The 12,858-nt window shown below is 44.7% G+C and overlaps 1 protein-coding gene across 2 annotated transcripts in view; it reads right to left on the bottom strand.

Annotated features, from left to right (window-relative positions):
• The window catches only part of LOC119407308 (zinc finger protein 341), a 58,975-nt gene extending 49,963 nt beyond the window's left edge, over positions 1 to 9,012 (bottom strand). Inside the window, exons 1-2 of one of the 2 annotated variants that reach the window (XM_037674230.2) lie at positions 8,857 to 9,012; positions 5,257 to 5,337 (exon numbers count right to left, since the gene is read on the bottom strand). In XM_037674230.2, coding sequence (XP_037530158.1) covers positions 5,257 to 5,337; positions 8,857 to 8,887 — 112 coding nt within the window. In that variant the 5' untranslated portion in view covers positions 8,888 to 9,012. Of the gene's footprint in view, positions 1 to 5,256; positions 5,338 to 8,546; positions 8,674 to 8,856 lie in introns of those variants that run through there. The other variant, XM_037674222.2, reaches the window with a different exon arrangement.
• Positions 9,013 to 12,858: the final 3,846 nt, after the last annotated feature.

The raw sequence follows: 12,858 nt of genomic DNA, 5'->3' as shown, positions 1-12,858 counted from the left end.
TCTCCAGGTTTCTGCTCCGTAGGTAAGTACTGGTAAGATGCAGCTGTTATATACCTTCCTCTTGAGGGATAGTGGTAGATTACCATTCATGATTTGATAATGCTTGCCGAATGAGCCCCAACCCATCCTTATTCTTCTAGTTATTTCACTCTCATGGTTCGGCTCCGCGGTTACTACCTGTCCTAAGTAGACGTACTCCTTTACAACTTCCAGTGTCTCGCCACCTATCGCAAAGCGCTGTTCTCTACCAAGATTGTTCCACATTACTTTAGTTTTATGCATATTAATTTTCAGACCTACTCTTCTACTTTCCGTATCCAGTTCAGTAATCATGAGCTGCAATTCGTCTCCCGCGTTACTCATCAATGCAATGTCATCAGCGAATCGTAGGTTACTGAGATACTCTCCATTAACTCTTATCCCTAGCTCTTCCCAATCTAGGGCCCTGAAAACCTCCTGTAAACACGCGGTGAATAACATTGGAGAGATCGTGTCTCCCTGCCGTACGCCCTTCTTTATTGGGATTCTGTCGCTTTCTTTATGGCGGACTATAGTGGCTGTGGATCAGCTGTAGATTTCTTCCATTATGTTTATATAGGCTTCGTCGATGCCTTGATTCCGCAGTGCCTGCATGACTGCTGATGTCTCATCTCTTGGAATCCCTTGATTCCAAGAGATGGCAAACGCGTGAGGGGGAGACAGAAAATCAGGTGGGTAGATGAGATTAAGAAGTTTGCAGGTATTACGTGGCAGCAGAAAGCACAAGACCGGGTTGATTGGCGGAACATGGGAGAGGCCTTTGCCCTGCAGTGGGCGTAGACAGGCTGATGATGATACTTTCCTGGGCATTATTGTCTGTTCTCATTAATATTGTGTCTAACAAAGAAAAACGAGCCCTTAAAAGTAATCTTCTTTCCTTCATTCATAGCGAGGGTCTCCTTCTGGCAGACTTGATGCCTTCAGGTAGTATGCGAGGGATTATTGGTCAGCTGCCAGCTCGTAAAAAGATAATCACGTGCTACGTGACGCCAAGAGGCAGAAAAAAAGCGTTCCACACTTGCTGCCATGGCTGTGATCGGTGCTGGCTAACACTCCTAGGTTTAAATACACATATATACCCTATAGAGTGGACAGGGGGATGATCGCCGCCATAGCTCAGTGGTAGAGCATCGGACGCGTTATTCGAAGGTCGCAGGCTCGGTCCCTGCCGGCAGCAAATTATCTTTTCGTCCATTTTACTTTCTTCATATTTATATCCCAATTATTACAAATAACATCCCATATACTTTCCTGGGCATTATTGTCTGTTAGTTCTCATTAGTAATTTGGCTGGTAATAAAAAGCCACTAGAATCATTCATGATACAATGAAGGGTAACTCGAGCCAGGGCTGGGCAAAGATACTTTGAAATTGTATCGCGATACGATACAAGATACTCGGGCAAGAAGTATTTGAAATACAGATACAAGATACTTCCAAAATTATTGTATCCGATATGATACTTCCCAATTGTATCTTAAGATACTTCGATACATTTGTAAATTTGTTATTGTAGATCTATATAATGAAGCAGCAAACACCTATTTACAAAAACGTTCGCTCCAAAATTTACTCACCTGCGACAAACCTTGTTTAATTTTAATGAAATATATGTTGGTATCCGAAAAGTTCGGTATTTCTTCCTCAAAGTATCCAAAAAATGGCAGGAAGGGGAAGATGAAAGCTTGCGGTGAAAAAATCTGTAAACAGTGGGTGGGTGGTTTGACGAGTTCCAGCCTTGATGAAGACAAGCCTACTGGTCGAAATGTCGGATCGAGCACCCATCCGCTGTTTACGGATTTTTTCATTACTCAAAGTATATCAGTTTAATTCTGAAACAACTTAATGGGATTGCTTTGACTGACATGACAGCTCTTTATACACTGTGCTATTAGTGGTTTTTGCTTATCACTTTTATAACTGATGGGAGTCGCTGCTCTGCTTGCCGACCAGCTAGCGCGTTGCCATCCACTTAAAAAACGTAAATAAGAAGCCTTCGCACGATCCCAAATACTGCTGTGCACTTCTACAATGTCCGTAAACATACTGCCGGTTTCGTAATACCGGATCACCCGACAGGTTTACAGCAATAACAACGCTGGTAGTGGTGCTTTTTTGTGAGGTATCTTGTATACATTGAGGACACAAAGCTTCAATGACTTGTAATATTCTACTTATCGGCTGGCGTGAAGCATTCGCTAGATGCGTTTTAAGCGAAATAACGGGCATGCGGATCAGAACCTACCGCTTCTCAAGGACGATGACGTTTCCTTGCCGAGTGCGGCCGTCAAAAATACTGACGCACTGTGTAGCAGATACCTAGAGTTGCGGCCGCTTATTTCGTCACAGTCTGTGTGCCGGTTGTTTCGCTCGAAGCACGTTTGAGAGCGCTGCAGGACGGCAGCGCACGAGAGCAGTCATGTGGTCATATTTCACGGGCTTTCTTTAAACGCCGGCAGAGATCACGCAGCACGTGTACGTTGCCTCAAAAAACTGGATCGGCGGTTTTTAAATGCCTACTACAATGTAACGAAACACACTTGGCCCTGCAGTGAATATTAAAAATGTATACTTGATCTGAGTTAATTAATCAATTAAGCGCACATGACGGAAAACCCTGTCCTTTGTTTCATTCAGTTGAGTTTAACCACCTTTTTGTAAATATTTGGTTCTAGTTACCTAAAACACTCTATATAAACGATACAGGCACCTCCTAAACGCTGTGACGATTGAGAATTATGTATCGTAAACTTAGATGTTAAGGCCAGACAATAGAAACCAGAATTTTAGTTACTGTATACTCCTGGCACAACCAGATCATTTTACCTTTGTCCTTAACATCGCCTTGACATAACAGGAAACTCAAATGGTATGTAGATATGTAAAGAGTACGGATGACGCAGACAGTTAAAAAATACGAATAAAGCCCAGACCATATTTTAACAGCAGGTTACAATAACATATTGCAGTAAACAGACCGGAAGCACTATACAGATGCCTACGTAATGTGTGGGATGCGAACAGGGGACAGCAAAGAAAAGCACTTTTGCTAACAATCAAATCATGACTTAAAATATTCTTGAATAATTAGCAGGAAGAACGAAGATACAGTACGCCAAGGTATGTTCTGTTACGTAAATGCTAGTTCTGTAGCATCTATCACCGGCACCGATGGTGTGAGAATTATTAGAATCTAATTTGCATATAACTCAATGGCCTCAAAAAGCCGCAAGACGCAAGACAACCCCATTCTTGCATTCTTCAGACGTAACGAAGCACCACGCAAGATAAACCTTGATAACGACACTATAACGGCATCATAATTTGCGCGATAGACGCCGCACCCACCGGAGTATGCAGACAGTACAGCGGCTAAGAGCAAGTGTCATGGTAGAGACAAAAGTGAAAAGGAAGATTAAGGAAGAGTCTGGTGTTGGGCTTGTTGGTACATAGCTTGGAAAATTGACGAACCCAGCCTTGAAAGACGCGCACACAAGAAGAGAAGTTTTGACGACCACACACACTGGGACTAGCAACAGTTTAATGAAATAACAGCTACTCGAAAGGAAAACCAAGACGCTTCAGGAGGAGGCGCGAACTTGCCTGCTCATTGCAGAGCGTGCGGTTGTTCACCTATTTTTAATGATACTGAGAATATTGGTATAGGGAGCCACGAAGTGTGAAAGAGAAATAATTGAAGCATACCAAATGCAAAAGCATGGACATGGTTGGTGTGTACGTGTACCTTCCTTATCGTTATCACGAAAAGAGGTGACGTTTTTAGAGAAACGTAATTAAAAGGTACCATGCGCTGTGTTTTGATCTCCATGGTTTTTTTCAGGCGCATGGGCGTTTTGGTTGTGCTTTGTTTGTCTTATGCCCACTGTTCTCACCTCTACATTATCATGTGTGTGGGTGTGTGTGTCTTGGCTTTCCTTTCGAGTAGCTGTTATTTCATTAAACTGTTGCTATCCCAGCGTGTGCGGTCATCAAAACTTCTCTTCTTGTGTACGTGTCTTTGAAGGCTGGGTTCTTCGATATTAGGGAAAATGAAGGTCGGCTGCGCGTAGACGTTCACACGCTTGTTTTTGTCGAGATGGCGCGAGCGGCACCACGTGACTACGCTCCACCTATAAGAACGCGCAGACCTCATCACCTGCCCTCGCTGAAGGACACTGGTGGTAAGGTAAAAAGTATGTCAATGTCTTTAGTTTTATTGAGCTGGCTTAGTGGCAGCACTATCAGCTTAAGAAGCTGAGTTCAGCCAACGTTTATAACTTCTCAAGGTGGTGTTTCTATAGCAGTATCTCGTATCTTAAGATACACGATACATTATTGAAAGTATTGGAAATACAGATACAGATACCCGTCTTGTGAGATGTATCGCGATACAGATACAAGATACCCAAAGAGTATCTAAGATAGTATCTAAGATACATGTATCTTCGATACTGCCCAGCACTGACTCGAGCATGTTTTTATTACCACCAAGGTAAGAGTGCGATGAAAACAAATGCGAACAGCAGAGCACAAAGTTGTCGCACACTGTTCGCATTTCTTTTGATCACCCTGGGACATCATAATGAAGGATCATGAATAGTGCAAGAGCATAAGAGACCAGGACACTCTTTCTGTCCTGGTCTCTTTTTATGCTCTCGCGCTATTCATCATCCTTCACTTTAGTAAGCAAGAACCCACACATTCCCTGCTGCCATTTGCTACCACCTCCTCTTGCAGAATTAATTGCTTTGCAGAATCTGCTTACTATCACCACTGCACAAGAGCTGGAATTTGTTTCCCGAAGCGAGTACTGCAGGCAACATTTACTGTGGCATCACATTTATTTCTTTGTTGGTAGCGGCAGACAACACGTGAGGTGATGCAAATTCGCACTTGTACAAATTTGTATTACCTTTGTACAAATTTCTACTACTGTGCTGGTAGCACATGGTGAAGCTTCTATTATAAAATGTGATCTAGACCAATATGCCTTCTTTCCAACCAGTGACACCAAGACAGTCAAGTTCAAATCCCTATAGTGCAATTTGCGGCAACAAGTGACAGTACAAAACAACGTATAAATGAAAGACTTTTTAAGTGACACACCTTTGCAAACTTCACAATCTGCTAACGATTCTTGCCAAGTCACTTGCATCCACCTTATACAACATTTCAGGAATAGCACTTGCAAGGGAAGAAAAAGCTTTCTGTACCTACCCCTTTCATTTTGAGCTCCTGGTTGGCTAGTCTCAAGAAGTTGTTGTACAGCTAACACTGTTTGGGCATCCAGGACATTTCCTGCAGGGAGCAGTATTATAACTACAGAATGATACTCCCTCAACAGGGTAGGGGGAAATGCTTGCAAAATGTAAGCTCCTTTTCCCATGTGTCATCAACTAAATACCTAACACCAATGCTAGCCTTATTTTGTTGCAATATCAAGGACCATATTCTCCGTGTATAAAGATTATGTACACCCGTGAGCAAAAGTATACGGTCGACGGGAGTGCATGACAGAATTACAGCATGCGCCGCCTAATGGTGGGCCATCTGCTGTCGAGAGCATTACTCTGACCGCGAATTTGCCAGAGCAATGCTCTTGACAGAAGACGGCTCGCCACTACATGTCGCAGACTGCAACTGCGGAACGCGCTCCCTTCGTCCGTATACTTTTGCTCACAGGTGTACAATATTCAGCGCATACAGTTATTCTAATTTCACACTTTGACCACAACCGATTTCAAAGGCATTTAACAAAATGCGTTCTGTTGTAAGTTTGGGCTACATAAAAAAAGACATGTGGAGAACCAACCCCAGTTGCTATTTAAGAATGCATTTAGCATAATTTCAGGGTTGTTAGTTGTGGCACTATGGTGCACTATGTGTCATGGAGGTGTTCCCCACACCACGGTGCCAGTGAGCCTAAATGCAAGTGCCATCTTGCATGTAGGCTCCCTACACCATACCTTACTCATACACATGAGCCAACCGGTACTTCCAAGTGCCCTTTCCTCAAGGACAAGTTTGGTACCCAGTGCAGCATCTATACGCTGCCATCTTAGAATGGTAAATGCCCCAACGAAAAGAATTCAAGAACACCACCTTTGCCACCATGCAGTACTGCATGGTTCCACACTACTGCCACCACAGTACCACTGGTAGCGCATGAAACCACTGGCACCTCCACATAGTGATATATAGTGAAATATATCCACATAGTGCCACTGTGCAGGCAGTACCACTTTGCAGTTTCTACCACTGTGTTACAATGCAATATTTTTAGGATTGGCCCACAAAAACAGTTAAGACTGCACAGAGAACCAGTTTTAGTTGCCAGATAAAGGTAAACATAGTAAAAAAAGTCTAGCCAGTTTCACGCTGTGAAAGCCATCAGACAGCAAAGCAATTTCCCCTTTCATTCAGTCCCTTCAAATCTCTTCTTCCATTTTGCCCACTTACTTAACAGTTTCTTTATTGTTTATTTAAGCTAAGTCAGGTCTTTAGTTCCAGTGTATGGCTCTGGTTGGCGTGGGTTACCCTGGACTCTTCTCTCTTTCTGCTAGTCATTTCCAGTCACCACACCAGTCTACCTTTTGCCATGTCAGAATCAACAGCTCCTCTCTCAATCCACTGCTTGAATCGCCCGCCTCACGTAAGCTTCATTATGTGACCCCCCTTTCAGATCACTGTTTCAATCGCCCACCTTATGTAAACTTCATCCCGTGACCCCCCCTTTCTCTCTCCCCCTTTCATCAGACCCTTCCTCTTCACCCAGGTCACATGACCTTTTCTAAAAAAAGTGTGACCACACAAACAATGCCAACGGCACAGGGTCTGCATAAACAGCTTCAGAATAAAACCTGTGAGGACACTTAAGCTTCACCTCTAAGAGTAGAATGCGATAGTATTATTGGGCCCTGTTCACATAGCTTTCTCATTTGCTTAACCTACTTTGCTTCTTCATGGACCCCTCATCATGTTGTGAGGGAAGGAACACCGGTGCACATGAGATCGGCCACTGTAAACTTTCCTAGGGTGCCTACTGCAGGTACAGTTGCGAAGTAACCACTACACCATACTTCACTTTTTGAAAAGCAGTGAAGTACGACTGCACACCTGTAAGGCAATACGTGCAGTGCGCATACATAGCTGCAGACTTTGTTGATGATGCGGCTGATGACGATAATTATGGCTGAGCCTTTTGTAATGGGTGAGCAGCTTCAAACCACCCACTTGTTGCACAATTCGTGGGTGCCACATGAATAGATATTACATTTGTTAATGTCGCTCCTCGCCCTCCATGAAGCATGTATAGGTTCTTTTTCCAAACCAGTTTCATGCACTGGCGTGGCTTTGTGGTAGAATGCCTGACTGCTACGAAGAATGCCTGGGTTCAATTCGTGCTCAAACCCCCACTTTTAATCTTTGCATCCATCGGGATTTTTCGTACACAGACAACGCCACAGGTTGATAGGCACTTATTGTACATTTGGCAGGTTCTTGCCCCACTGCAACTCTGTCTGCAGTGATGTGGCACACCCTCTACAGTGAAGCTGGAAAAAGCCTGCCCCACACGAGTGTTTGGCTGCTACCAGAGGTACTGAAGAAGCCGTGTGATCAAGACTCTCTCTGATCATGATCACGCTCCCAGTGACAATGCCTACGAGCACTCTGAATGAACTAAGCAGTTGTGTTCCAAGCAATCTATCAATTTTGATCCACTGAATGTAAACCACACGGCAAGTACCCCACCAGAAAGTGACCAAATGAATATATGACCAGAATGATTGCCCTGTCTAACAGCATTAATTTAAAAATCTCATTAGATATTACTTTTAAGATGACAAAGTAGTGGATTTACAACATTTTTTTTTTCTTTCTGTTATATCGCATGGATCAAAAAGCAGGGACAGAAAGCTATGAATTGAGATCCACAAGTTTGCACACGTATTGATATCGACTTCGACAAAGCAACTGTGATTGGCATGTTTAAACATGCTGGGCATTGAAAAAAAACTGTGTCCAAGACCTTTTTCCACATAAGTTAAAGAGGCGAATGCCTCTGCAAGCGTGCTGAAGGTAAATGTCGTTTTATATATTAAGCACAGGGCAACCAGTCCGAGGAAGAGCTAATACTAAGTTTCTGTTGACTTGATGTGTAATGCGTGCCTGGGAGAAATATCTCCTACTGCGTCGATATATCACTTTCGAAGCGTTGACGATAAACATGCGAGTGCGCCTTCCCATCTATGGTACCGGACAAAAAAAAGCACACCAGGATACATGTCAAATATATTACAAAATATCACAAAATGGCATTGAATGAATAAGCACAAATGACATCTACAGTGTATGTTTACGAAGAAAAGAACTCATGATAGAATTTAACGTAAACACAATCTTCGGATGTCGGTGTATCCGGACAACAAAATGCCGCACAGAACAAACACTTGAGCCCAAGTATACGGGCAGTCAGTATAAAAACAACAATGCATGCTGTAACTTACTAAAAGCGTAATGAAAATCGAGACCACAAAAGCGGGTGGGACATAAACGACACCAGCGATGGTTACTGCACACAACGAACGTGCGGGCCATGGGCTTGTACGAAAGAACACACATTATCACTCGGTGAATAATGAAGCACAGTACCCCATCAATGTCATTAGTCGATGGTCTAAATCCAATAAACTCCAATCCAAATCGAGTACTGCTAAACACTGTGCGAGCATATCGATATAGAATACCATGCCTACCGTCCTTCCACAGTTTAGCGCAAGTTGCACAAAAGAAAATCCAGCCAAATAGTGGTGTTACCTGTTAGCGCATCAATCAGTAATTGTGCCATTGACTTATGGTACAATCCTGAAAATCAATCCCTGAAAAAGAGTTAGCAGATAACATTCCACACACAAAATAACTTGCGTAGGGCAGATACCGTTTCGTTTACTTTCAGTAAAGAGAACTACAGGTTAGTGTGTCAACTAAAGGCTCCCAGGTGGCATTGCATACAATGAGTGTCAACAGCTGACTGACGCATGGGGCGCTGCAGTACGGATGGTGGTGCTTTCATCAAGGGCTGTCAAAGCACGCTAAACTTCTGCGCTGTTTCAACGTAGAGGCGTAAGGCGCGTTGATTGCAATGTAGGCTTTCGTTTTTATCAGTGTAATTTCGGTCACTTAATCCTAATAAAGTAAAATACCTGTGTGTTTCTACCCAAGGGCAAAAATTTTGGGGAAGATTTGAACCTGAACTTCTCTCCCCACGGCTGCGTCTAAGTCTTATTTATGCCTGTAAACATGCCTGTGATGACGAAATAAATAAATCGAGAGAGTGCAAAGTCTTTGCGTTAATGGCAATGTGCAGCTGAAAGGAATAGAGAATACAAAGCAGCTCATTTCAGCTTGTGATGAGGCCGAATTCTTGATTAAAGACAGCTATTTGAGGAGGACGCGGTTGAACGCCTTATTCAAGTAAACACACTTTTCATCGAGACATATGGCTTCTCCTGAAAAATGCCCGTTATGTACGCATGGGCCGCGAGCATTATACGTTATTTCTGCATGTTCCAAATGGTTTTGGCAGGAGAAAGGAAAACAGAAACACAGGCAATTAAGCGACACTGCTGTGTGAAGCAGACGACAGGCATGATCTGCATCTATCTAAAGTTCCTGAAAAATAACTTGGAAAAATAAGGGGCTTTACTGGCTTTACACCCATCTAGAGTAGCATATATATAGACTCTACACCATCTCTACACCCATCTAAAGTCACTGGAACGGGAAAAGTACCGCGACCATCCTGCGCGCCGCCATATTTGGTCCAGCGCGGCCGAAGCGGCGGCGGTGCGGTGCTGATTTCACGTGGAGTAACGCATGTTTTACGCATTGCGTGCGCTTTTGCAGCCCCGAATGAAACATATCGTTGTTCTCTGACTGATTAGGAAAGAAATAGCGGCAGTTTTCACTTGCCTACATGCACACGCACGCGTACTAACGCGATAAAGAAATGCGAACTGCGCGGCGTTTACGCGCTCGGCTGTCTGCATTTATTAAATGCGAAGCATTTCTTAGCGAATTTCTGCGACATTGTACGTATCTATCTATCTATCTATCTATCTATCTATCTATCTATCTATCTATCTATCTATCTATCTATCTATCTATCTATCTATCTATCTATCTATCTATCTATCTATCTAGCCGCCCCCGACTTCGTGCTGTCCTGGCTGCTTCGTTATGGGATGTACACCAAATTTAGTATGGCATAACATGACTGTATGACGAATATAAATTACAGGAGATAACATGAAAATAATGACATGCATGCCATGTACGGCATGAGTTACATGCCATGCTCATGGTGCACTCGCGGCCGCTTCGATAGCTTGATGCACAACAAAATTGGTATGGCGTACGTGACAAGAGTGTATGACGAACATAAGTGACTGGTTATAACGTGCAAATCATAAGAGACATGCCATGTAAAACATGATTTACATGACATTGTCTCGGGGCGCTCGCGGTCGTTTAATGAAATGCATATATACCAAAATTTTTATGACGCGCTATTTCTGTATGACGAACGTTAGTGATAGGTGGTAACATGAAAATCATGACTTCCATGTCATGTACGGCATGACTTACTTGCCACGCTCATGCTGTGATGGCGGGCGCTTCGCTAGCTTGAAATGCACCCAAATTGGTATAGCGTGAGGTGACTGTATGACAGGGGCGTAGCCAGAAACTTTTTTCGGGGGGGGTTCAACCATACTTTATGTATGTTCGTCCGTGCGTTTGTATGTGTGCGTGCCTATACACGCAAGCAAAATCGAAAAATTTCGGGGGGGGTTTGAACCCCCCAACCCCCCCCCCCCCCCCTTGGCTACGCCCCTGCTGTATGACGAACAATAATGACAAGTGGTAACGTGAAAATCATGACTTGTGTGTCTATATAGCATCACTTGGATGGCATGCTCTTGGTATGCTCGCGGCCATTTCGATAGCTTGATATATACCAAGATTGGTATTGCGCGCCCTGACTGTATGACGAACATGAATGACAGGTGGTAGCATGAAAAGAATAACATGCACGACATTTACGGCACGATTTTCATTACACTGTCCTGGCGCGCTTCCGGTCGTTTTGTTAACTGGATGTATAGGGAGCTTTCACAAGCGGCGGAAACGCTGTGCATTGTGGGTAGTCCGCCATTTTGAAGTCATAGACAACCGAGCCGGGAAGCGCACGCGTGCGGCAGCACCGAGTAAACAAACAGACGTGCCGGCGCAATCACGCTTGTTGTTCTTGTGAGGAGTACCGAGCAATAATTACGAAGTCAGCGAAGACCAGAATGTACGCATCGACACTCTCCCCGAAACACAGCGAGTGATACAACGAGAAAATCCAGCTATCCGGAGTGGACCTGTTCACGCTGCAGGCAGGCGAAGGCATAGTGGATGTGAATTTGTGACCACTCGTCGATGCCTCCGACATTCGCGAATTTGTGGTCTTGAGGACGTGTTTTGTAACGCGACAGCAGCTCAGAGGAAGGAAGGCCGTTGGCGGCCACGACTTCGTGACAAGCGGCCGGTAAGCGAGCCGCGATCGTCATGACACAGGTAAGCTTCTAAGGGCGTTTTAGATGTTTATCTTTTCCATTCTTTTGTTAGGTGACCCATTCGCAGGCCCGCATCAAGCCTCCCGTCGAAGTGTGGTTCCTGGGTAAGGGTGACGGAGAAATCCTTGCTGCGCATTGCTCGTGCATGGCCGGAAACGGCTAGGCGTGCTCGCACATTGCAGCGTGCTGTACACCTTGGCATATTTTGCCAAAAGTTCATGAAAACTTATTGCACTTTTCTCTAAGAGCTGATGCTAATCGGCACCTTTGCTGCTTCTCACCGACGACACATAAGTGCTCGCTACTGCAGGTCGATACTCAGCTGCAATCAGTACGCCGAGAAACTGGTCGCGGTCAAGGCTGCGGTGCACAAGTTGGCTTGTTGCAGTGTCGATGCGCCACTTCTTCATCGCCGATGACGACAAGCCCATTGCGGCAACGGGCCGCACCTCAAGTTTTTTCATGGTAGGAGGGAACCAGCTCTTGGAGCCGTCTGTGCACGAGCGCTCTTCACGCGCTCGCAGGCCGTACTCCACGTAAAAGAGGAGCGCTGCGATGTGGGAACACGCCTCGCCGTTTCAGGCCGTGCGCGGCAAGGATTTCTCCGTAACCCTTCCCCAGGAACCACACTTCGACTTGAGGCTTGTCACATTACAAAAGAATGCAAAAGATAAATATCTAAAGCGTCCTTACAAGCTTACCTGTGTCATGATGATCCCGCTATCGGCAGCAACTTGCTTCATTCGCGGCTCGCTTACCCAGCCGCTTGTCACGAAGTTGTGGCCGCCAACGGCCCCCCATCCTTTGAGCTGCTGCCGCGTAACAAAACACGTCCGCAAGACCACAAATTCACGAATGTCCGAGGCATCGACGAGTGGTCACAAGTTCACAGTCGGCTACCTGTAGCGTGAACGGGTCCACTCCGGGTAGTTGGATTTTCTCGTTGTATCACTCGCGGTGTTTCAGGGAGAGCGTGGATACGTACATTCTGGTCTTCGCTGACTTCGTAGTTAAAGGCCAACTCCGGCGATTTTTCGGCCATGTCAAAGTAATGGTGCTTTTATGTTCCTGAGACGCTCCTGTTACGGGCCCGATAGCAGAAATACTCGGCAAATTGGAGAATAATTTTAAATGAGCAAAAAAGCGCAACACCGAAACCGAAACTCAACCGAGTGTACTGTCTACGTATGACGTAGAC

Source organism: Rhipicephalus sanguineus, chromosome 1 (genome assembly GCF_013339695.2).
Source record: "Rhipicephalus sanguineus isolate Rsan-2018 chromosome 1, BIME_Rsan_1.4, whole genome shotgun sequence".
In the NCBI taxonomy this organism is placed as follows: Eukaryota; Metazoa; Arthropoda; class Arachnida; order Ixodida; family Ixodidae; genus Rhipicephalus; species Rhipicephalus sanguineus.
The sequence above is the reverse complement of the archived record's forward strand: the minus strand, read 5'-3'. Positions and strand labels throughout refer to the sequence as shown.